General features: G+C 36.6%; 1 protein-coding gene across 5 annotated transcripts in view; it reads left to right on the top strand.

Annotated features, from left to right (window-relative positions):
- The window catches only part of PRKG2 (protein kinase cGMP-dependent 2), a 106,661-nt gene that overhangs the window by 57,370 nt on the left and 22,045 nt on the right, over positions 1 to 27,246 (top strand). For all 5 annotated transcript variants that reach the window (XM_019652163.1, XM_019652160.1, XM_019652161.1 and 2 more), the window contains 6 exons: positions 388 to 456; positions 5,515 to 5,613; positions 7,000 to 7,153; positions 8,984 to 9,120; positions 11,481 to 11,570; positions 13,600 to 13,741. In XM_019652163.1, coding sequence (XP_019507708.1) covers positions 388 to 456; positions 5,515 to 5,613; positions 7,000 to 7,153; positions 8,984 to 9,120; positions 11,481 to 11,570; positions 13,600 to 13,741 — 691 coding nt within the window. The remainder of the gene's footprint in view (positions 1 to 387; positions 457 to 5,514; positions 5,614 to 6,999; positions 7,154 to 8,983; positions 9,121 to 11,480; positions 11,571 to 13,599; positions 13,742 to 27,246) is intronic.

The following is a 27,246-nucleotide window of genomic DNA, read 5'->3' as shown; positions in this document are numbered from 1 at the left end:
CCAATAAATTTTTTCGATCAGTTAATTTCAGTTTTGCCTGACAATTAATTAGCAATTCCTCTTTGAGCAGAGGAGTGCTGTTTTATTTTGGCAGACACAAGCACAGAATGAGATTCCATACACAGTTGCAGTCACTGATCCCTCTCTGTCCCCAGTGCAGTTATCTTCTTCTCCTCTGAATTCCTTATATATGTAACCTTTACTGGAACACATTTCAAATCTTTTTTTTTTTTGGAAGGAGTAGAGTATAAATAATGATGTTAAAACAAAGCATAGTCTTTGAAAGGTTTAAGAGATAGTGTTTCACACCAAGTGGCAGATTCCCTAATAAAAATAGATGTTTAATTTCTAATTGTAGAAAATTGACTTTCCTGTTTTTGTCTGCAGTGAAGATGTCAGATCAGCTAACATTATTGCTGAAGAAAATGATGTCGCATGCCTGGTTATAGATCGAGAGTGAGTATACTGATATTGTTCGAGAAGGCAGGCTCCTGTCACCTTTGAAGACATGGCCTTCTGTTATTCCGAGGGCCCATCTGTCTTCTCATTCATTTCCACTTGGAAATGCTGGCCAATCCTCAGCTGTGAGGACATTCTATTAAAATTCATGGGAAAAAACTGGGCCTTCTGATCTGTCTGTGGCAGTGGCAGATGCTGGCAGACTAAATATTTTGTGGGCAAAGTTTGTACATAAATATCAGTAATAGATTTAAATTTTGCATCTTCCAGAGAAATAAGCTTGTTCTTGCTCATGGATTTTTTCCCACACACAATATAATGAACCATTTCATAATTTATTTCTAAAATGCTCTAATCAGTCAAAAAATTTTTTGAACAAAACCAACCTCTCTCAGACAAAATATAAAATACTCATTAGCTATATATATTTCCAGAGTAGTTTTAATTTACCATTTCTAGTAATTTGCAAGTGATGCATATCAATATTAACCTCTAGATGCCTTAGGTTATTTTCCAGAACAAGTCTCATTTTGTGTCCTAAACTCACTTCAAATCATATTTGAATCTGGCCCTTGAATCTCATCAGTTAGTTGAATATTTATTGATTATCTAGTTATAATAAAGACAATTCAAATATACCAAAGCTAGGCCATTGTTTAAGAAAAGTCAGGGCTGAGTGGCTCGTTGGTTAAGAGTTGGCTTGGGAGCACGAGCTCTGAGCAGCAGGGACACCGGTTCGGATCCCACATGGGCCAGTGACCTGCACCCTCTGTAGCTAAGATGGTGAACAACAGCTCGACCTGGAGTTGGGCTGCCGTGAGTCACCAGCGATGGTGTAGGCTGTAGTGGGTCTGCAGTGGGCCACTGTAAGCTGCCGTGAATGGCCATCCAATGGCTGGCAACTGATCAGCCTCACCCAGAAAGAGCGCAAGGATAATACCAACATGGGCCAGTGAGGTGACATCCTCCACAACTAGACTGAAGAACAAAAGGACAGCAACTTGTCTGTTCCCCTTTCCCAATTCCCCAAAGCTGTTCCCTCCCCCAATTCCCCAATAAAATCTTAACAAAAAAAAAGAAAAAAAAGTCATAGTGTAGTCAAAGAAATAGGGCATACTTATATGAAATATTAACAAAAAATAGTAAAATGACAAAAGGTATGACAAGGGAGTATACAGTTGATTATTTAATACAACATTCACTGAACATAGAATCATAGAGATTTAGAGCTGGTAAGAACTTTAGAACATTTAAAAAATTGTTTTTATTATGGAAAATTTCAAATATATTAAAAAAATAGGCAGGGTGGTATTCTGAACCTCATAATACAAGTTCAACAATGGTCACTTAATGCCTTATCTATACCACTTTATCATCCCCTGCCTACCTTCTCCACACTATTTTTAAGCAAATTACAAGCATACAATTATTTCATCTGTAAATTTTAGTAGTGTCTCTAAAGGCTTAGTATTATTTATAATGCATGACCACAATAACATCAACATGCCTAAAAAGTTAATAATTCCTTTTTTACTTGCTATTTTTATTGAGATATAATTGACATATAACATTATATTAGTTTCAGATGTACAACATTCAATATATGTATGTATTACAAAATGATCGCCACAATAAGTCTAGTTAACATTCATCACCTCACGTAGAGCAATAATCCCTAATATCACTTCCTGTGATTTTTTTTTTTTTTAAGATTTTTTTTGGGGAATTGGGGGAAGGGGAACAGACAAGTTGCTGTTGTTTTGTTCTTCAGTCTAGTTGTGGAGGACGTTGCTTCACTGGTCCAAGTTGGCACCATCACTGCACTCTTCCCAGGCGAGGCAGATCAGTTGCCGGCTTCTGGACGGCCGCTCACCACGTCTGCTGGCCACTCATGCTGGCTGCTGGCTACATATGGTAGCCCATGGCAACCCACCTGCCATCACCGCCCACTCCTGGCAGCCCAGCTCCAGGTTGAGCTGTTGTTCAGCATCTTAGCTGTAGAGGGCAGTGTCACTGGCCCTCATATGTGGGATTGGAACCAGGGCCCTCTGGCGTCCCAAGCCAGCTCTTAACCAACGCGCCACTCAGCCGGCCCAACTTCCCGTGATTTTAGTTTCTCCATTATAGATAAAAAAAGCAAATTCCAGCTAAGTTAGAGAATTGCCCCAGCAGTGCCATCTGTGATGGAGCAGGGGTGCCTACCTAGGCCTCCCCATTCCTCAGCATCCTTTTCACCATGCCATTCAACTCCCACAGTATGTGTTCTGAAAGAGAAGCACTCATGGTACAGTAAAGTGGGCAAGGTTTTATTTCATTTTTTTAAGTGTAGAAATGGGCTTAAAAATAAGTAGATTTTTAGGCAAAGAGGAAATGTGGAAGTCACTCCAGGTGGAGTAAAATTTAAAAGCAAAGGCATAGAGCTAGGAAAGTACAAAGTATGTTAAGATAAAGGTCATCTTTGGAAGCCAGCTCTGAAATGGAATATATATATTGGTACAGTATTGTCCTGATAATGCATTGTTTTGTGTATGAGTTCCTTAAAAATATATGTATGCACTGAATAATAGCATTAACTGTGTGGTAAAGTCTTAGAAATTGCTCCAAAATGCTAAGACTAAAAACATAATAGAAAGGAAAAACTCCTTTCCTTTCCTTTCCTTGTAATCACATAACCAAATATTTATACAATATCTCATATATTCATAACCCATGAAAAGGATGCAATGGCTTAATAGAGTTTATACATTATTTGGAAGTTTATAATTTTAAAACATTTAATTTGCATGTGAATAGTTGAGATTCTATAATATGCAAAGTACTGTGTTAGACACAATAAAACATAAAAAGTCACCTGAATTTATTTCATAAATTCTATGGGTAGGGGAGACTGAATATCAAGTCTGACTATGTTGACCTACATCCTGGATTTCCTGAGATAGTCCTAAGCATATTTACTATTGGCACCTGCTTTCACTCTGGAAAGTGTTCAGTTTGGATGACAAATTATATGATCTTTCTAGCTATGACTTATAGACTGGATTAATATCCATAATTGTCCCATAGAACCCTATATACTCTCATCATATTCACACCTTATTTAATTGCTTTATTTAACATCTGTCTTCCCATTCTTCTGTAAGCTCCACGAGTACAGAAGCATTTACTTGTTCACTGCTGTGGCACTGTCAGTATTGGACATAGTCTTGGGCATACCGGAAGTGCTCAGCAGATGTTGGCTGAATAAAGTGCACTATCCTTGTGATGAAATATAGTGACTGAAAGCCTGTGGCTTTTTATTTCTTCTTTCCTAATTGATTATTTTTTTTAAATGCACAGAATGAATACATTACAAGGAGGAGAGTTAACGTTTGAGCTATATTTCCTATTTTTAAACGTAATAAAATGTATGAAATAATTGCAGGAAATGTCAACAGCTTTTAATGAATGGAAGTGTTATTTGTGCCATTGCTATTACTGTTTGGTTGTTGGGACAAATCTCAAGGGAGTTGCTGAATTACCCCTCAGGCTATAACGTCAGTAGGAAGACTGGCTGTTTGAATGTTACAGGTAGAATATTGTAGCTGTTTAAAGTTGAGTTTAAATTTAGTTTTCAGAGAATTTTTAAAGGACTTGTGACACCAGTGTCACCAACATTTAAAAATTATGATTTACTTAAAACAATGCTTCAATTAATGTAATAGGAAACAAAATAATAGTGATATGTAGCACAAAAACAAGAAGCATAAATAAAAGTACAAGAAGTATTTCCTTTTTACTTGAAAATTTAACCATTGGAAGTTAGAAATGTCATGACAACACTGTTTTATTTCCTAGCACTCTACACTCAACAAAGGACAGTCCACAGAAAAGGGTGAAAAAGAGTGGAGGGTTGATCTGGAGGGAAAAATGGAAAATATCCACCACAGTATATAGATATGCTTAATAATGTAATTATAAATTGGTTGCCAAGTAATTGTGGCTAGAGGCCTTCTGGGCTACATAGGCAGTAATTTTTGACAGTTTATTAATGAGGTGACTCTGGTTCATTAGTTGTAGGTATTTTGAGGTAAATTTTCATTCCTTTCATTTGCTACATGGTTTTGACAAGGACATTATTTTGAAGTAGGGAAACATAGGGATACTAGTTTGTATTAGTACTCTAATAATCAGAAATCAAGATAGTTGTCCAGTGTGGGGGCAGGGAAGCATTGGAATAATCAATAAGGATGATCAAGAACATAGCTTTCACTGGTGAAGAAGACTATTTTGTCTCATGGGCGGTGCTATTCGTAAGAATTCCTGGAGACAACAGACTGAGCACATGGAGATTAGATGAGGCACATGACAAACCTGTGATCCTTGATGGCTGATGGAGGTCAGGAGGAGATATTGGCTGAAACTCACAAGTACTAGGTAAAGGCAAAAAAAAAATGGATTCAATTATGAAGGAATGTGGAAAGAGTAGTATCTAGGGATTAGGAAGTTTTATCTTTGATTTTTAAAATAAATAATTTGATTGAGCAAACTTAGAAAATCTATTACCTATGTAATGTGTTGATTCAGTAAAAAGATGATGTAGACTATTTCCTTTCCACTGTCTTCTTAAAAAAAAAGAAAGAAAGAGAGAGAAGGAAAGAAAGAAAGAAAGAAAGAAAGAAAAGAAAGAAAGAAAGAAAGAAAGAAAAGAAAGAAAGAAAGAAAGAAAGAAAAGAAAGAAAGAAAGAAAGAAAGAAAGAAAGAAAGAAAGAAAGAAAGAAAGAAAGAAAGAAAGAAAGAAAACGTTGTTGGTAAACCTGAACTGCAGGGCAGAAAACTATACAAATGTTTTATCACTGGTAGCCTCTTGGCTTTCATAAACTCAAAGGATCAGCTATATAACTTCTAATAACTATTCTACAAATTACAGCAACACTAAATACATAAATTACTGCAAAACAAATTACAAAGCCTTGAATAACCATACACTTAGTCTTGTATGAGCTTAAGAAAAATGTCAAGTTGCAATGGTAACTATTATCACAGAGCTTTTGATTTAATTTAATTTTGTTTATTTAGAACGTTCAACCAAACAGTTGGGACTTTTGAAGAACTCCAAAAATACCTTGAAGGGTATGTGGCAAACCTGACCCGTGATGATGAAAAAAGACATGCAAAGTAAGTGAAGGAATAGTTCCCTAAGCTGGATATGACTTCAGCAGTTGATGAAGAAGTGGACCAAAGGGTGTGACTCACTCTGCTGTCATGTTTAGCATGCTTTCACTAGAAAATTTGGGGCAGTTCTTTTTAAGCTGTCTTCCACAAAGAGGATGCCACTTACCACTACTATGGATATTAGTTTATAAGTAGTCAGCTCCTTATTTTGGGTGATGAGTAGTAATGGTAGGGAGAAATTTCCTGATGGGGGTCTTGGAAAAGGGATTCTTTACATTGTCTGGTGACTTAGCTCAAAAGGACATTAATTCAGAAATAATGCCTCTCTTGCCCATGGAAACCAAAGAGGAATGCCAAGGCGCTAGTGTAGCCCATTCACTCTGATTTCCAGTTAAGAACTAGCAGTGTATTCAAAATTATTTCAATATATAAGGGAGCTATTGCCAAGGTGTGTGTGTGTGTGTGTGTGTGTGTGTGTATGTGTGTGTGTGTGTGTAAGAAGGAGTTGGATACAACTCTAAATGTAGTAATACTGGTGACACATTTTTTGTTTAATAGAAAAATCTACTTTGTAAAATTAAAATTGTTTGAAAATCCTTTGCTAAAACTTTTGTAAATACTTAAGCGTATGTTCACCAGACAGTACAATCGAAGCTGAAGAGTCAAAGATCAAGAAAACTGACATTCGAGTTAAATCAGAGGGTTCAATCAGGACCACATCAGGTTTTTGTTGGTTGGCTGGTTGGTTGGGTTTTGTTTTTGTTTTTGTTTTGCAAGGAATGTATTTGCAATTTTTGTGCCAAAGGCCTTTTTGTAGTAACAACAATTTATGAATATCTAACCCAGAGCAGTAAACCTTAAATAAAAGAGAAAAATGAGTATTTCCAAATAACAGTACTTAGACATGAAGAAAGAAATGTGTTTTTTTATGTTTCAAAAAGCAGTTATTCTGATTTAATCATAGAAAGCTTTAAGATCTGACAAAAAGAGCAGAACGCGCAAAGATTCTCAGTGTGGCGTTCTCCCGTATGTGCCGCAAAGAAAATGGCTCTCCGGATCTAGTTCCTCTGCTTTATTGAGATATACCACCCAATTCACCTGTTTTTACCTCTCATTGATTCAGTTTCACATTTGTCTATTTCTCATTGTGTGTGTGTGTGTGTGTGTGTGCGTGTGTGTGTGTGTGTGTGAGTTTTTTTGTTTGTATATTTTATTGCTTTTCTCCCCAGATCTGACTGAATCCAATCCTATAAAAGTTGAAATAGCCTTTGTGGCAACTGTGGCCAGTAATTGCTCAGAAATGAGACTGCTGTAAGAGAGGAATGTATGTGTGGCGTGACCCCTGCTTCACTCAGGGAGTGTATGTAAAGTGTTGCTTTTCTTGTGCAGGAGGTCCATGTCTCACCGGAAGCTGTCCAAAGCTCTCTCTCTGGAGATGATTCAACTGAAGGAGAAGGTGGCCAGATTCTCCTCATCATCTCCATTCCAGAACCTTGAGATTATTGCAACACTGGGCGTTGGTGGGTTCGGAAGAGTTGAGCTTGTAAGGGGTTTACGTTTCAAGCATCTGAGAGAAGCCTTTTGACTTTTTTTTTGTTTTATATTCCAGCATATCGTGGAGGAATGTATGAATTATTATTGCTCATTTAAATGTTGCTTTGAACTGACATTGAGAAAGTACACTGTTCAGTCTATATGTTGTATAGTAGCATGTCTGTGCTAGTAAGTAACCTGTAGCTATTTCAAGCTTCTTACATCACACCCTTTGGTGAATTATTTTCTTGATGGTAGTTATTGGAGAATGGACCAAGTAGCATTGCCAAAGACTATAAAACATTAAAAATACATTTCCTAACAGCAAAGGGTGTGTATACATACACTCATGACACACGAACTGTCTGTATACTAAAGAAAAGAAAAACGTGTCCAGTGGAAGTGCTGTAGAAACATAATCTTCAGTATAATGGGTCCATCTCTTAAACAACTTCACTACCAAGACTGTCTTTGGCTTTTATTATTCTATTTTTGGTTGCTCAAAGTTTTTGATCAGAAAAAAAAAGAAAAAACATGTGAATGCAGGGGAATGTTTGAAGCCTTTTTTAGTGTTCATCAGGACAGCTGGAAACGTATGGCCTGATTTTGGCTGGATCGTCCTCAGAGTGCTACTGTCAGAGCAAGTGCTCTGAGGAAATGATAGAATGGAAATCTGTGACCTTATTAGATACAGATGGTTCTGAACTCTTGGCAATTACCAAGCCCTTCTTTGCCCAGCAGATTTTCAATGATTCTCTGTACATTAACCTCCGGGAACTATGCTGACACTTCTGTTTGCTGGATAGCCCTGGGCGTGAACAGATCTGAAATGCTGCCAGGGGACTACAGATAGTATACTTCACACCCAGTCAATGCTTCATGTCTGATGGGTGAGGTGGGAAGAAAGGATTTCTTATTAGGCCAAAGAATATTTATAATGTTTCTTACTCCGTTTGGAGAGATGAGGGCAATGTCCGTCTGCAGTGATATTGTTCATCAAAGATCTTGGCAAAAGGATTGAATTAACAGTACCAAGATCTGTTTTTTTCTACAGTTAGATAATATTAATTGAAACAATAATTCCACCACTAAGTTAAAAGTCATAGGCAGCACCAATGGCAAATGTGAGAAACGTATGAGGTGCAGCCATTTCTGCACAATTTAATTACCTGTCAACTCTAGTCTGTTTATGTAGTTTTAAGCCTATCTGAATAAACACCTATTAAAATAATTTAATTTCCTTTTAAGGGAAACTTCTGTATGTCCATCTAGAGCAGTACTCTCTAAAAGAACTTTCTGTGCTGAGGAAAATGCCCTATATCTCCACTGTTGATAGGGTCACCACTAGCTAGATGTGGCTAGTGCTACTGAGGAACTGAATTTTATTTTTAATTTAAAATTAAATAACCTCATGAGACTAGGGGCTATCACATTAGATAGTGCAGATATAGTTCTTGATTTATTATGTTTTGTTTTGAAAATCAAAGAAGTGAATATTAAGAAAGAACAATTTGGGGCAATTCTGTTTGAAGTTTTTCATGTCACACTCAAAACTGAATAGATTTCTAAACATTAAATCTTCTAACTAGAGGTTGTTTTTTTCCTTATTTATCAACAAATATTTTAGAACCACATTCCAATTATGTGAACTCTTTTGGAAATTACAATGAAGGGGAAATGTGTATGCCTCAATAAACTCAGTTGTTGGAGAAGTTAAGGTTAAAACTTACATACTATTCAAATGTGCAAGCATTTTAACTCTCCTTAGTGTACATGCTTTATAGAGATGTAAATCTTTCCTAGAAAGATAATTTTGAGGGATCTTTCTCTTCTTACATAGGTTAAAGTAAAAAATGAGAACGTTGCTTTTGCTATGAAGTGTATAAGGAAGAAGCACATCGTTGACACCAAGCAACAGGAGCATGTCTACTCAGAAAAGAGGATCCTGGAGGAGCTGTGTTCCCCCTTCATTGTAAAGTGAGTGAGCTTCCAGAGCTTAGGATTTTAGGCTCTTCTTGTGTTTCCATGTGAGAGGATGGATGGGGGACTAAGACGCGGTCCCACTCTGAACTCTCCCTGCCAGTCACAGCAGCAGCACATACAGTGTTCAAGATTGAGATCTGGAATCAAGCACCTAGATTTTTTTTTTCTTGAGTAATGTCAAAAAAATGTGTGTGAGAAAGAGAGAGAGAATATAAAACTATTGCAAAATATCTGAATTGATTATTTAATCCGGACCTAATGCAGAATTTGGGAAGCGAGAATCCATTTGAAACCCATCAGAGAGCGTGCAGCTGTTGAATTTCTGCAAGAAGAGGCATTAGAGCACATATGAGCTGCCAAGGAGCAACAGGCTGTGGTCCTGGCAGTGCTTAGATGCTGCCAAGTCCGCCTCCTAACAGTTACTGTCTATCTGTAGCTATCACCAGAGTTTGGAAACGAAATGTTTTTCTAGGTCACAGCTGTCTTTACTTGTGAATTCATGGGTTAGTGGTATAAGCAGTTCGTATTTTTCAGATATGTCTTACTGCCCCAGAGTGTAGCTTTAGTAATTTCTGGGTGATATAAAGTGTCCTTTCAATGAATAGAATTTCTACTTTGTGATCAAATGCCTTGAGAGAATATCTTTGCCAATCCATATTCCTAATATATATTTTTTTCAAGATTAAAAAAGAAGTCTGAAGCCAGGCAACAATGGCAATAAAGTCATCCTATTATCTTTATATTAACTATGTTCCCAAAATACATTCCCCTCTTTTCTTTTAATCAATAATTCAATAAGCAGCTGCAGGACATGAATTAAGTTTTATTCATTTCTCATTTCCAGCTCTTTACCAGGTTCTTTGCATATAGTAAGGTAGTAATGATATTAAGAATACATACTAATGACCACATTTATTGAGAAATTAACATGTGTCAGGCAGTCTTCTAAAGCAGTATATATATAACATACATGTAAAATACAAATACAGAGGGTGCCCAAAAAATGTATACACATTTTAAGAAAGGAAAGCTGTATTAAAATTGTAAACTCAATATATACCGATAACAGAAGATGAATACAAGTCACGTTTGACTTCTGCAATTACGAGAGGTGCTCAAAGTGGTTACCATCAGTGTCCAGGCACTTCTGATTACGGCGAACTACTGCTTGAGCAACATTGACCAAAGCGTCCATTCGTATACATTTTTTTGGCATCCCCGGTATATTTATTTATTTTAAAATTATTTATTTATTTTATATATAATATATAGATATATAGAATATCTATTAATTTAATATATAATCAATAATATATGATCAATACATAATGAAATGAATATATGTATTCATTTAATCTTCATCATAGAACAATGAGGTAAGTGTTATGATTGACCTCATTGAAGAAGAACAATAAGAAAAGTGAGGTGGTATAGCTAATAAATGGCCAATCAGGGATTCACCTCTAGATAGCTGACTCCAGAGCCCACATGGAACCACTGTACCAGGCTGCTTCTGCTGCCTGTGCATGGTGTAACCTGGGCATGATGCTAGGGAGAAAAGGGGGGTCTTTTGATTAAGACCCAGAAGCTGCTTTCACCTAATGTGGAAACACGGTACCCTGTCCAGGTCTCACATCAGGATTCAGTTTGTCACTTCCCAAGATTCTGGGAGTGCTGCCAACTGAGGAATCTGGCTCAGTCCCTCTCTTGCCATTGCTCATAGATGAAGAGAAACCCCTTGCCCAAGATCATACTCTCTCGCCAGGTACATCCTGCATCCAGTTATGGCAGAGCTCCTTGAAGCTGAGGCTTTTGTTGAAACTAGATGATAGCCCAACTCTCCCTCTGCCCAAACCTTCTTCCTTCCTCCCCCATGGGTGTTGTTCTCAAGTGCACTCCCCGTTAAATTTACAGCTTACAAGCCTCTGTCTCAGAGTCCACTTCCTGAGACCAACTGGAGGATATAAGACATGGGGATTAATAACTGTTATGCAAGGCAGATCTTAAGGAAGATATATGCAGAGTTCTCTGGATTTTCGGAGGAAGAAGAGACCGTATTTAGTAGTTGGGATAATGAGCTGCTTTATCAGGAAGGTGGCCTCTGAGCTTGGTCTTGAGGAATGGAAAACACTTTTACAGTGAAACTGAGATTAAGAAGTTGTCTGTGAGGAGAGGGAATCAGTCTAAGAGCAAAAGCAAGGCAGTAGGAAAGATCAGAGCACTCAGCAAGAAACCCAGGGTAACTGTACAATGTTTGGATGTTCAGAACGTTATTGATAATGCTCTTAAGTAACTTCAAAGAGGGCTTCAAACTAGATTTCTAATAATAACCATGTCTTTATCTGTCTCCACAGATTATATCGTACGTTCAAGGACAATAAATATGTATACATGCTTCTGGAAGCCTGCTTAGGTGGGGAGCTATGGAGCATATTGAGGGACAGGTAATGAGAAAAGATTACAAACAATAACTTCTGTCTACTCTCAACTGGTCTAAAAGATGCTGTATTCATGATCATTTAAAGAAACATGAAGGAAGCAGTTAAGATGTGATTCTAAGAAAATATTATGACTTAATAAAATAAAGTAGTAATAGTGATATTTTCTTAGCCAACATTGTAATCATGTCACGGGGACACTGTAAGGCAGTCATTGTCATTCCCACGTTACAGATTAAAGACTCCCAAGCTTAGAGAGAGAGAGTGAGCTACCCACGGTCATATAGTATGAGACAGAGTAGAAAGAAATAAACCCAGATGTTTCCGACTTCAAATCTCTAAGAAGGGAGTTGAAGAAAACGGTGAAGAGCAGTGAAGCCCTTCTGAAAAGCAGAGTAAGATGTCCACAAGGATTCAATTTTATGAAAGGGGTAGTTTCCGCACAATCAAAACCACCTATGCACAGGGCTCCATAGTAGATAATTGGGGGTTTTCTAGACAATGCAGATTTTTCTCATCAAAGGGTAAAGAGTGTAAACTTTTCCTCCAGTGAGTTTTGAGTTTTTTCAGGGAGGCAATGTATGTAATTTAAAAACATTTCTTTATTTAATGTGAAAACTAAGTATGCCAAAGAATTGGCAATTTGTAATTAAATGCCAAATGAGTGTGGTAGATAGTAAGCTCGGAGGAGAGGAAAGAGAGAAAAATGTGATAGTAGAGGAAGGACTTGAACTAAACTCTAAAGATGACCAAAATATGGAAAGACAGAGAGGAAGGGAAAATGATGTAAGATGCAGCAGGAATGTTGGGATAGGATTTGGTCTGTTTGTGGATGATCAACAGCAGAATTTGAATAGAAAATAAGGACAGCAGAAAAGGAGATGGCAAGGTAGGTTTACACTAGGTTGTGGGGCTTAATGCCAGGCATTTAGAAAATATTACCTGGACCAGTGGTTCTCAGCCCAAACTATACATTATAGTCACATGGGGAGCTTTTACAAAGTAAAAATGCTGGGCCCTGATGCCAGAGATTATGGTTCCATTCATCTGAGATAGGGTCCAGAAAGTGATTTTTTAAATGCTCCTCAGGCAATTCTAGTGCACATTCATGGCTGAGAATCACATGCCTAGGCAATAAGAGACCACTGAGCATCTGAGCAGAAGATGACAGTGCTGTATTAGGAACATATCGTCGGATGGATCTGAATGGGGAGAGCCTGGAAGGATGAGGAGACTTGCGTGATACCTGCAAAAGCCTTTGCATCTTCCATCTTTGCTTCAACATGCAAATCTATTGAGAAAATCTAAATCCATTTAAACAAGGGAGTTCCCACTTCCTGTTAGGCACTGTGTCTAATCCTCACAACACTGTGAAGTGAGTAGTAAACCCATTTTGTAGATAGGGGTCTGAGGGTCAGAACAGCTAAACGACTTGCCCAAGGACACAGTGAGTGGAAAAAAAAGGAGTCAAAGCCAGCCTTTCACTCCAAAGCCATATCAGTATTGTAAACCTACACACTATGCTGACACAGGACAACTCTAATATCATGAAGGTGCACCAAGTAGGAAAGAGTTATGACCTCATTTTTACTGATATTGTTACATGCTGTTCAAACAGGAAATGCAAATGATCACTTGAGTCATTTTTTCGTCAAGCAATCAATTACACACATCTGGTTCAAGCTTGCCATTGAAATGATTGCATTTTCTCCAGTGTTGCATTTTCTCCAGTGTTGCATTTCTCCATGAATATCTACAAAAACTTATCTTTCTATGTTCATGTGTAATTATCAGAAACAATTGTTTCGATGTGGACATTTTAATTTTAGTGAAGTAGTTCTTGTTTGCATCAAATATCCCCCTAAATTTCTTTATGATCAGCAGCCTAATTCATGGGCAGTATAAAGTGCTTTTTAGTGTTGATGTCCTAGAAAACATTAAATTGCATAAATTTACCAGTATAATAATTGGCACCTAGAACAGACAACAAAGAGATACATCTATAGTATTAAAAGGGAAAATGATTTCATTGCAGAGGCAGCTTTGATGAATCCACCTCCAAGTTCTGTGTTGCTTGTGTGACAGAAGCATTTGATTACCTGCACCGACTAGGCATTATCTACAGAGACCTGAAGCCAGAAAACTTAATTCTGGATGCTGAGGGCTACCTGAAATTGGTAAGTACAGTATCTTACGTACAGTATCATATGAGATATTTCCAAACACAAAATCATGTTATAGTTGCAATTTCTTTTAATTTTGGTGCACCTGTTATTTCCACTTTGGGACGACAGGATCTTTGAAATTGACACACATACCACAGGGAGCCGTGCTACAAGCACACTCTTTGGCCTAGGAATTTAATGTTTTAACCATATTTGTGACTCCTACTAGGGACTCACATAATAGAATGCCTTTAAAATTGGATTTTATTAGTATTTTTTGACTAATAGTTTTAACTAGGTTTTAAATAGATTCCTGCTACATATAGGGATTGGGTATAAGGGATAAAGAAAGAAGATGGCATAGCCCCTGTCCTGAGATACCCACTGTCTGTACAGAGAAGAACGATATACGTATAAATGTTGGTAGTTTTTTTGAAATCTTTCTAGTTGATCCTAAAGTACAACCAGGGTTGAGAATCACAACACTAGACTACAGGCTCCTTGGGGACAGAGACTTACCTTGCTATCATCTTTGTAATCTTCTCATGCCCAACATGAATCCTCTTGTATATCACACTAAAGAAAAAAATGCCACCAGTCACATAAACTGCTTTCAGTGAGAAACTACATTAGAACAGGGCAGTTATAATTTAGGAGAAGCCAAGGCTCCTCAGACCTTGGGAGGGAACCCCTTCAGGATGGGGTTCCAGGCTGAGTTTTCCTGAGTTCATTTTGTAAGCACCTCAAGGACATTAAAGCATCACTGAGCTTAACATTTACAAATATATTAAAAGTTTTTCACATCAAAACTTTTATGTATGGAAATAATAATAACTACCATTTAATGAGCAGTCAACTATCTGTAAAGCTACTGTGCTAAACATTTTGCAATTAATATATTTAACAATTGATGAGACAGTTTTTCTCATCCACATGTTACAATGTATAATTTAGTCTTAGGAATTAAATTATATGTAATTGCTAAGCAATTTCTCTCCATAGTAAAGGAGTAGAGTCCTTTCATGTGAAATCTGGCTGACTCCCAAGAAACATATTAATCCATTCAAGCCTTATCTTATCCATGAAAGACAGCTTTGAGAATTGGTAAGGTACTAACACAAGGCCTCAAGCACTCCTTTCCTTCACAATTCCTTCATTAGCGATGCCTCTCACAGTGCTTTAGGGAAATCCTTTGGAATATTCTAGAAGTAAAAATATCATGAGAGGTGCAGATATCCATTAGGTTCATTTCTTTTTTTATATCTGTTTTTAAAATATTCGATAGCATATTCAATATTTATAGTCATAGAGGTCAGTAAATATCTCTCCTGTTAGCCATTATTATCCACCCTGCTAACTCATTTATTTGCCAACCAGATACACGAAGGTTATTAAAGCCTTTAGAAATTAAAAAGTAAATGTTGGCTATTTTCATTTCTAGCTATATATCAAATTAGATGTCCTGAAATCCTCTCACTACAAAATGTCTAAAAATACTGGATGGAACATGAAAACCAGTATTATATGCATGGCTGGATTTATAAGACAGCACTGGGATTCTCCTGAGGCTGGGAACCAAGCTTTAGCAGTAGCATAGGGTGGAACTCAAACACTGGAGCTGCTGTCTTGTGGGCACCCAGCAATTCTAGGGGGCCTAGAGGTTTGATTGTATTAGCTGCACCCTCTCCGAACAGGAGACCAAGTTTTGGACTTGGGCAGTGTGGGAAGTGGAAACAGAGAACATTGTACAGAGCCAGGAATCACACAGATTGCACTCTCAGAGAAATAGAAAACAAGAAAAAAGTATTTATAAAGACAGAATAAATGCAAGAAAACACGCTTTTCTCATTATTGGACTCTTAGTAGAGAAACAGAGGTCTCCTCTAGGAATTCTTGGCCACAGGCTGGTCTTCATGAAGGTTGGGTGCCCAGTCTTCGTGGATGGAAAAACCCAAGTGATATTTTGAATGAAAATGGAGCCATGTTGGTAGCATATACAAGTGTTCAAGACTGTGTGCACATTCTCTCTGGAAGAATGTACTTTCAACTTAGGATTCTCAGAGATTAAGTTGCAGGGAATATGAGCTCATGTTTAAAAAATAAAATTTAAAAATGTATGAGAGAAAAAAGTACCATGAATATTTTATGTCCAGCACATAAGTGTTTCATATATTGGAGTAGTCAGATAAAAATTATAAAATAAATACACCTAATGCCTTTTAAAAATAAGAGAGGAAATAACACATGAGCAAGGAACAGAGTCTGTCAAAAAAGATCTAACAGGTTTAAAAAAAAAAACTAACAAATAAATCTTCTGTTTCTGTTAAGAAATTAAGACCATAATTGAAATTCAATATTCAATGGAAGTTTTCATTAATGGTGGAGTAGCTTGCTTTGGAATAATCTTTCTGACATTAATTATAATATATGTATAAAATGTGTGAAGACATTGGAGAACAACAAAGAGTAGACTTTCAAACTTTGAAAAAAAGGAAGGAACCACACTGGGTCAAATCCACATTGATACAGCTGTTTACAGCTGTTCATTTCAGGGCACTCCTTATTGTATAAGGCACGGGGGGTAAACCTTTAGTTAGCATCATATTTAACAGTGACATGTTTAACACTTTCCATTAGATTGTGAACAAGGCAAGAATATTTTCTCTCATTACTTTTTTCAACATTGTAACAAAGGTCTTAGCATATGAAATAAACCAAGAAAAAGAAATGAAAAACCAAAGATTAGAAAGGGAGAACTTACTTGTCTTTATTTGTGGATGACATGATTGTTTATGTAGAAAAGCCTAAAGAATCTACCAAAAAAGTACTAGAAAGAATAAGTAAGTTAAATATGATCATAGCTACACAGTCAATATATAAATAAAAATTCTGTTTCTATATACTAGCAATAATTTTTTATAAGTTAAATAAAAATTCCATTTATAATAACATCAAAAATCAGAAAATAATTTTGAATAAATTTAATGTGTAAAAATGTATAAGACCTCAACATCAAAAACCAAAATAATATTGCTGAGAAAAAAAATTACTAAATGGTAAGATAGCCTATGTTCATAGATTGGAAAAGTCAATATTTGATAAGATGTCCATTCTCCCCAAATCTAAAGATTCAAAGCCATTGCCGTAAAAACTGGAGGAACCATTTTTTAGAAACTGAGATGTTTATTCTAAAATTTACACAGAAATACAGTGTTCAGAAGAGTTAACCACTTTGAAAGAAGCAATTGAGAAACTTATAATATCTTACCTCAGATTTACTATAAAGCTATAGTAATCAAGGCAGTGTGATAACAGTGTAAGGATAGAAAAGTAGCTTAATATAATAAAGTCCAGAAATAGACTTATGTAGTTAACTGATTTATAGCAAAAGAAGAAAGACTAGTCTTCTCAAAAGGTATTGCTGAAATATCTGAATATGAACCTGACTCTCACCTCACACTATATACAAAAATTAATTCTAGATGAATCCTAAGTCTATAAAGCATTCAGAAATAAACATAGGGTAATAGCTTCACAACATGGGGTAAGCAAAGATTTCTTAGAACACAAAGAGTAGCAATCTTAAAAAGTTCAGGCTGCTATAACAACAATACCATAGATGGCTTAACAAACATTTCTCACAGTTTTGGAGGCTGGACAGTCTAAGATCAAGGCTCTGATAGATCTAGTGTCCGGTTAGGGACAGCTGCCTATAGACAGCTGCCCTCTCACTTCATCCAGGGAGAGGTGGAGAGAAAGAGAGGGAAGAAGATAGAGATAGAGATAGAAAGCTCTCTCCAGTCTCTTCTTCAAAGGGAACTAATCCCATCGTGAGGGCTTTACCCTCATGACCTCATCACCTCCCAAAGGCCCCACCTCCAAATACCATCACATTGGGCATTAGGGTTTCAATATATGAATTTGGGTGGGGGACACAAAGATGCAGTCCATAATAATTGGACTTCATTAAAATTAAAATCTGATAATCAAAATATTATATTGTTCCAAAAATAAATAGACTAGCAGAAAATATTTGCAATATCTATTTATGACAATGGCCTTGATTGTATCCAGAAATGTATAAAGAGCTCCTACAGCTCAATAATAAAAAGATAACCCAACTGAAAAAAATGGTCAAAGATCTTGCAAAATTATTTCACCAGAGAAGACATAGCGATGATCAATAAGCCATATCAGTAGTCATGAAGGAAATGCAAATTAAAACCCCAAAGATTTATCATTTCCTACCCACTAGAATGATCAGAATTTAAGAGATTGACAGTACTTCCTAGTGGGAAAAGAAAATTGCAAACTGTTGAAAAAATAATTTTGTCTGTTTCTCAGAGTAAAACCTATGCCTGCTCTATGACAAGAAACTCCACCTCCTGGTGAAATTCCACTGCTTGTATTTATCCAGGAAAATTAAAATTATGTCTTCAAAAATCTTGGGCAAGAATGTTCATAACAGCTTTATTCCGAAAAGCCCCCAAATCAGAAACAGCAAATATCCATTGCCAATTGAATGTATAAACTTACAGTAATACATTCAGCAATGGAGTGCTGCTCAGCAGTGTAAAGGAATACTTTACAGCAAACAACAGCGTTAATGAATTTTAAACACTATGTTGAGCAAAAAAAGCCAGACACAAAAGAGTAACTTCTGCATGGTAACATCTATTGACATTCTAGAATAGATGGTAGAAATAAATACGATGGTTGCCTCTGGGAGGGCCATTTGACTGGAAAGGGGCAGGAGGGAACTTTCTGAGATATAGTGGGCATGTTTGTATTTTGACCAGAAGCTGGTTGTAGGTACATGAGTATAATCTGCTTTAAAATTCAATGAACTATACACCAAAAATATGTGCATTTTATTGCTTATATATTGTACATCAATTTGAAAAATGTAATAGGTTAAATAGCAGATGATTCACAAATAAAGAGAAAAATCAGTGAACTGAAAGATAAATTTAAATAATTCACAGACAATGTAGCATAGAGACACAAAAAGATGGAAGATAAGAGTAACAAGGTGACTTGAAGAATAGAGTGAGACATTCTTAAAATGTTTAATTAGAGATAAAAATAATACAGAAGATGAAAGAAATCAGTATTGAAAGATATAGTTGCTGAGAATTCTGAAAAACACCAATCATCAGGTAAAGGAACCCCAACAAATCCCGACTGGGACAAATTGTATTGATTATAGCTCCTCACTTTGCATAGCAAATCACTCCAAAGCTTAATAGCTTAAAACAACAATACTCATTTATGTTCCCTCACAGTGTTCGTGGGTCAGGAATTTGGGGAGTGGTGCAGCTGGGTGCTTCTGACTTGAGGTCTCTCATGAAGTTGGCTAGTGCTGCTGTCACCTGGAGGCTTAACTAGGGCATTCAAATCCAAGGTGGCTTGCTCATATGGTGGGCAAGTTGAAGCCACCTGTTCATTGGGAGCCTTAATTCTTTTTCACATGAGCTTCTTTATGGGTTAAATGTCCTCATAGCATGGAGGCAGGCTTCCCTCAGCATGACTCATCTAAGAGGCTGAGTAAAAGCTACAGTGCCTTTTATGTATGTATGTATGTATTTATTTATTTATTTATTTACTTATTTACTTATTTATTTATTATTGGTTTTAGGTGTGCAAAACAATGTAATAGTTATACGTTTACACCCCTCACAAAGTGATAATCCCCTCCCCCAATCTACTACCACTCTGAAATCATATATAGCTGTTACAGTTCAACTGACTCTATTCCCTATGCTGTACTCCACATCCTGTGACCATATACGTATATGTATACATATATACGTATATAAAATTATAGTTGACACTCATTATTATTCAATTCAGCTTCAGGTGTACACTGCAGAGGTCAGGCACCTACACTGTCTATGAACCTACTCTCTGTCATCAACAGGCACTTTTACCGTATTCTCTTGGCCACACAGAGTCAGTCCTGATTTTTCTTGGGAATTATTGTGAGAGGGACACCTCTGACTACCAGGAGAAGTGGATCACTGGGGCTACCTTGGATGTTGGTCATCGTCATAGCAGAAGTACAGAAGAAAAACAAAGGGAAAGTCTTAAAAGCTCTTAAAGACAAGACAGTTTACATGAGCAGGAGTAAAAATTAGTCTTTCAGTTGATGTCTCAACAATAGAAGCCAGAACACAGTGGAATAATATGTTCAAAGTTCTGAGAAAAAATAACTGACAAAATTTAATTATAAATTCAGGGAAACTCTTTTAGGAGGGTGAAATAAAGGCATTTTCAAACAAAGATGAAGTGCATACAAAGGATGTGGTTAAGGGATAGATAAAATGACCCCTGAGGAATGATCTGAGATACATACAACTGGGAGTGGTGACGGTAGATAAAGGGTAAACATGTTGTTAATCTATTAAAATTATAGTATAACATAATAATTATTCTATTATGTAGTATTAAAAATGAGAAAATGCTAAATACCTGAACAACTGCATCATGTAAACTGAGAGTAGGTATAATTGAAATTAAAGTAGGAAAAAATGTCATTCATTTTAAAAGAATGCAGCAAAGGAGAAACAGGAAACCTAGAAAACAATCAGAGAGAAAGCATAAATTGGGAGTAGAGAAAAATGCAAGCAGACTTAACTCTCCAGATAAAAACCAAAGATTGTCAAATATTGGGTTGTTGAAAAAGTCCTGACACATTTTTGCAACGAAAAATACAGAAAAAATATGTCATGACTTTTCTGACAACCCAATAGATTTAAGCCATAAAAATCAGCTATATGTTTACAAGAGACAGACCTGAAACATGAGGAGGCAGAAAGGCTGAAATAAAATGGTGGAAAAAGATATACTTGGGAAATAGTCAATAAATTTAAATGCAGGTGTTAATGTTAGTATCAAGGAAGAAGTATTACTAGAGATAACAAAGGCTACCATATAATGATAAAAGTTTCATTTTACCAAGATGATACAAAAATCTGGATCTTTTGTTTACCAATAAATGCTTCAAAAATCAGAAGCAGAATTTGACAGAATAGGGAGAAATGAACAACTGAAAGAAAATTTAATACACCTCTCAGAAATTGATATAACATCCAGACCAAAATCACTAATGCTTTAGAAAATGTGTACAACACAGTTAATTAACTTGATCTAATGACTTATAGAATATTGTTCCTGGTAGTTAGCAAATACACATTAACAATATTTGATAATATATTGAGCCATTAAGCAAGTTTCAGCAAATATCATACAGAGGCTGTTGATGGGCAACCCAGCAAAACTGCTTTCACTAAAGTTTTCTGAGGGGATGGCAACAGAAGTGGGGGTAGTGGGGGTACCTGGTGACAGCACAGCAGGAATGCACGTCTGGGTGATGGACACTGGGCAGTGTAGCCTTGGACATTAATATCTTAGAGGATGATAGACTCCTTGTTAGGGTGACCTTGGCCTCATTCCGTAAATTTTGAAAAGTGACATTTTTATCTTCCTGTATTATGTTTTGGCACTGTCTGTGAGGGGTCAGATATCCAAGGACAGCAGGTAAGGAAAGGTATTTTTTCCAAGCAAAGACTAACCAATCCTCGTAAAAAGACATAAGAGAAAGGTGTGGATTTTTAATGTGCCTCTCTAGAGGCTGTAGAACTGTGCCCTTCTCTGATAATTACAGAAAATGGGTTTGTGGTAAAGGGATGAAGACCTCATTCCACTTTGCTTCCCCAATTCATCATTTAGCTTGCCACCCTGATTCGTTCCCAAATGAACCCCAACTGGTCCAATCTGTTGTGTTAGGAAACATACTGGATAGTAATTAAGGATTAGACAGAGATTACTAACGGACCATGAAGACCCACATCATTTTCTCTCACTTGCCCATCCAGCAATTTCCTAACTCTCCACCTTCAAGGCCAAGGAGGGCTGATGAACCCAATAGTTGTTCAGAGCCCTTCTTCTCGTTGTCATGAATGAATCAAGGACAATATTAAGCTGTAGGGCAGTACTTGAAGAGTTTAAAGAAAAACCCACCTTGTTCTCAACCCAAGCAGAATTTATATAATAGCTAGCCTTCTTGTGGTTGCTCAGCAGAAAACTTGGTTGTAATCCAGTAAATCTTAGTTGTCACTCTTCAATAAATGCTCCATATGATTGTGCTATTAACTTCTGTGAGTAATATATCCCCTGTAGTAACAGAGCAACATAATCATACTTATACTGAGTATTATATAAGAAAATACAGCATAAAACATATTAAATGTTGATATTGTTGACTGCTTCTTTATGATCTATCTGCCCCTCTATGCTAATAGCACCATGGTGGCAAAAACTGTGCTAAGGTGTCAACTGCTGGACTTAACACATGGCTTCATATATAATACTGAATAAAAGGTCAATGAGGCAGCTTCTTCCTTGCTCCCAAAATAGGGACATTATCTTTTTGGACACTGATATCAATGTATTTAAGGTAGAAATTAATAACAAAAATGTAAAAATAGGAAGCAACTACTAACAAAAATCATAACTCATATCATTGAAATTTTAAGAATATTTCAAAAGAACTCAAAGATCAGTGAAGAAGAAACTTTAACGTATTTTAAAAAACAGAGCTGGACAATAAAGAATATACTACATACTCTTATATGTGACCACAAGTGGGTTGCAGCTAAAGTAATAGATAGAGTAATGTTTATAGCCTTAAATGTTTCAACTAAGCAATAAGAAAGGCTAAATATTAATGAGCTAAGAATCCAATTTAAGAAGCTGGAAAATGGAGAAGTAAAATAAAACCAAAGAAAAAATAATAATGTTAAGAACATGAATTAATAAAATATGAAATAAAAGGAATACAGAACTAAGGTTGGTGTTTTGGCAAGATTAATAAAATTAACAAATCTGTGGAAATACTGATCAAAAGTAAAAGAGAATAGGTACAGATATATACTGTCATAAGTGAACACAATTACAGTTAAAGCAAAGATTTACGTGGTGTAGAAAATATTTGGACAACTCAGCTCTGTACTATCTTATTCTATGAGGCTAGTGTAAACTTGATTCTCCTAAGAAAGGCAAATTAATGTCCAGTCTCATTCATGAATTTAATCCAAAAATCATAAACAAAATATTAGCAAATGGAATGCTGCAAGGAATACAAAATATGACAATAAATCATAACAAGGTTGGATATATCTCAAGAATGCAAGCATCATTTAACATTAAAAATTCTATTAAAACAAGTCACTGCCTTAATAGATTAAAAAGAAAAACAATTATATAATCACCTCAATAGATGCAGAGGAATTTTTCATACATTTCTACATTCAGTTATGATAAAATCTCTTAGCAATCTAGGAATATAAATACATTTTATTAACTCAATGAAAGATACCTGACAAAAATTTAGAGCAAGTATTATACATAATGATGAAACATTAGAAGCATGCTCTTAAAGGTCAGTGGGATAAGCACTTCTGTTCGGTATTTTACTGGAGGTCCTACCCAATGCAGTAAGATATGAGTAAAATTAAAAGAAAGATTGGAAAGTAAAGAACAAAGCCTATTTCCCTATGTGATATAATTAACTTTGTAGAAATCCAGAATCTAACAAAAAATTGTTAAAATGAAGTAGAGTTTAGTATGGTTGATGAATGTAAGATTATTAATACAAGACCTCAATGTATTTTTAAATACCAGAAGCATAGTTGATAAATAGTACTATAAATGCCATTTACAAAAAAGCATAAAAATATAATATATGTGTATATATTGTAATAAAGTAAATATATAATGAATCTAGAAATACATCTAACAAAAATGTGTAAGACCTTTGAGAAAATTACACAAATTTATAGAAAAACATGTAAAGACCTAAATGAATAGGCTCATTCCCTCTTCTTCTGGGCACTGAGCTAGACAACATACCCCAGCCTTCTTTGTGCTAAGTGTGACCATGGGGCTCAGCTCTAGCCAGTGAAAGGTAAGCCCGCTTTCTGTGCACCACCATCAGACCTGGGCTGATGGTGATCTATGCAGCTGATCTCTATGCAGTTTTTCCATATTGTGGCCAAGAACCAGCAGATTTGAAGTTGGCAGAGCCATAAGATGGGAGGAGACTGCTTCCTCTGAACCACTATTTGGAGGAGAGCTCCATGCTGTTTCATCAAGCCCATTATGTGATGAAGAAGAACATTCATGTAGAGTTTAAGCTTTCGTACTTGCTTGGATATGTTCGTTGCAGTAGCTAGCATGACCCTAACTCAGAAGTATGCATGTACTAGGTTTAAAATAGGAAGACTCAACATCTCAAAGATATCAGTAGTCTCCAAATTGATCTACAGGGTTGATACACTTCCAGTGGAATTCCAGCAGAGCTTTCCATGAAATTGGCAAGCTGAATGTAAAGTTTATGTAGACTAACCAAGGGCCTAGAATAGCCAAGACATTTCTGAATACAAACAAGAAGGACAGGGTGGGAGGGAACTCTCTCAGATACCAGAGCTCATTGTAATGCCATAGCTCAACCTAATTACTAATCAGGGGGGATGTAGATTAAAACCACAGTGATTTAATACTTACAAATGGCAAAAACTAAAAGTTAATACCACTAAATGATGGTGAGGATGTAGAGCAATGGGAACTCATACACACGGCTGCAGGTGAAGGGGTGATAATATAGCACAGTCCATAAGGCAAATAATTTGACAATATCTAGTAAAGTCGAAGATATCACATCTTTGACTCAGCAGTTCTATCCTCTTACATATGTCTACTAGGTAACATGGAAAATGGTGTCAATAGAAGCATTTTTATAATAATGCACAATTAGATATAATACAAATGTCCATCAACACCATAATGGACAAAAATAATCATGGTGTGTCAGTTCACTGGTGTATGATACAGAGTGAAAATAAATGTACTACAATATGGATTAAATTCACAGATATGATTTTAAGCGAAATGAGGCAATTCGCCCAGGAATAGATATAAGATTTGTCTAAATTTTTAGAAAATGTGAACTATGTATTAGTTAAGGATATCAGATATGTGGTAAAATCAGAGATGAATGCAAGCCAATGATAAACACCAAAATCCAGGTAGTGGTGATGTCTTGGCAATGGGCAGGAGGACACCACAGGAGGATCACACAGGCTTCTGCATCGCTTCTGTTCTAATGATTAAACTGTCAGAGGCTACGGGCGTATTTGTATTCTCATGCTTTATAACTTGCGTGTATGTCACATTATTTTATATGTATCAAGGATTTTCTAACTTGCAAATGAAAGTATTCATTGGCTCCATCTATATTCTTTTTGCCAGACCATTATTAGCTGTTCTTATTAAGTGACAATTAAGCTTTTCCCATCAATGTGTTAACATAGGCTGCTTCTTTTCCCTTCAATATCTTCTCCTTCCTCATCAACTTATTTATAATGGGAATGTTCCCTTTGGAACTGGTTCAAGTCTCACCTCAAATATCCATGACCTTCCTAGATTTAACTTTTTTCGTCTTTGACATTAGGGTAATAGTCCCTAGCTCACAAGTTGCAAGTTTTTGTGATGGTTATACATAGGGCTGGCTGAGTGGCACATTGGTTAAGAACTGGCTTGGGACACCAGCTCTGAGCAGCAGGACCCTGATTCGGATCCCACATGAGGGCCAGTGATGCTGCCCTCTACAGCTAAGATGCTGAACAACAGCTCAACCTGGAGCTGGGCTGCCATGAGTCTCCGGCGATGGCGTAGGCTGCATCCCCTGTTGCAGTGGGCTGCCATAAGCTACCGTGAGTGGCCAGCAGCCAGCGTGAGCAGCTGGCAGCCGGTGTGAACTGCCAAGAGCCGCTGTGAGCGGCTGTCCAGTGGCCGGCCACCAATTTGACTCAGCCGGGAAGAGCGCAAAGATAATATCAACATGGGCCAGTGAAGCAACGTCCTCCACAACTAGATTGAAGAACAAAAGGACAGCAACTTGTCTGTTCCCTGTCCCCTGATTCCCCAGTGCTGTTTCCCTCCCCCAATTCCCCAATAAAATCTTTAAAAAAAAGATTATATATATATATATATATATATGATATCTTATTAAACAGATGTTAATGGTTATCTTTCCATTCAGAGTTTTTTCTACCAAATGTGCTGAACATCTGTGCTATAGATGCTGTAGGGGCTGCAAAATGAATAAGATATAATGCCTCTTCTCAAGGAGCTAGACGATACTGCCATAAGGGATGTAATGTGGAATATAAACAGTGTTAAAGAACCTCATAAGAGAAAGGAATTGGTTCTGGAAATCTTGCTCAAAGATTTGGCAGTATATAAGATGAGCCTTCAATGATTTTTTTCAGTTCATGCTTGTGTACGCCAAGTTCCTCTTCATCTTGCCCACTTCCTACTAAACACTCCAAGTATTTCACAGGAGTCACCATGCCCCCATGAAGAATGGGCTGTTGCTGTAAGATTCCTATACCTTAGTGTCTCCCACTCTCGCTTCCATCCAGGGGAAGCCATCCACTGTTGCCTGTTGGCAGACCAGATAAACAGATTCCATTCTACCCTTGTCTAGACTTGGGCAAAGTAAGTGCCCTAAAAATGCCACATAAATATTTTTTTGGAATGTTATGTCTCCATGAATCATCTGGCTTAATTAGACTGGTCATTTTGATTCTTTTTTTTTTTTATGTGACCAAGAGAACCAATATCTGACAAATTTACTGACCCAGAGAGAAACTTCTGGGAAAAAGCTCATACTTACTGGACACCAGATCCAGTAAACCACAATGCTAATTTTTTTATTTCTGCATGATGCAATCATCACTGCAGATTTAGAGGCATCTTAAAACCTTCTAGTTTATTAAAATCTTTGGAGAGAATGTTTTTAAGCTTTCAGCATAAATTAAGCTATCTTTAATAATGGGGCTTTAAGAGAGACACGAAAAAAACCTGTGTGTAGCTTCTCCAGAGATTCTTCTAGAAAGCTCAGTTTTGCTAGTAAAATTTTTAAAAAGGTTTTGTCTGTTTTCTTGTCTTCGAGAATGATCCCCTTAAAACAATAGTCAGGCCATGCATACCCCTTCTCTTAGCCCTCCAGTGGCCTCTTAGAAAAATAAAAATCTACAATTCTTTCTGTGGCTTACCAGACCACTATATAGGGCTCAGCCACAGTGGACTTCATGTCTGTCCTTGAACTTGCTATGTGCTAGCTGTTTCTCTGGCAGAATAGCTCTTGCTCAGATTTTTACTGAGCTCTCTTTCTTAGTCTACTCAGATTTCTGCTTACATCTGTTCAAATGCTACCTCCTCAGAGAGGTTTTTCCTTATCACCCAATTTAAGGTACAATTCAGATTGCTTTCTGTACCTAACTGCCGTATGTTTCTTTGTAGCATATGTCACTCTGACATTATTATGTATGATATTATATTTTTATGCTTGTTCTCTTTCTCTTGAATATAAGCTCTAAGAGTACTGGGGCTTTATCTGTATCCTGGTGCTTGGTATATAGTGGTGTTTAATACATATTCATTAAATGAGT

Source organism: Hipposideros armiger, unplaced genomic scaffold, assembly GCF_001890085.2.
Source record: "Hipposideros armiger isolate ML-2016 unplaced genomic scaffold, ASM189008v1 scaffold_175, whole genome shotgun sequence".
Classification (NCBI taxonomy): domain Eukaryota; kingdom Metazoa; phylum Chordata; class Mammalia; order Chiroptera; family Hipposideridae; genus Hipposideros; species Hipposideros armiger.
This window is presented reverse-complemented; position numbering and strand designations above follow the sequence as displayed.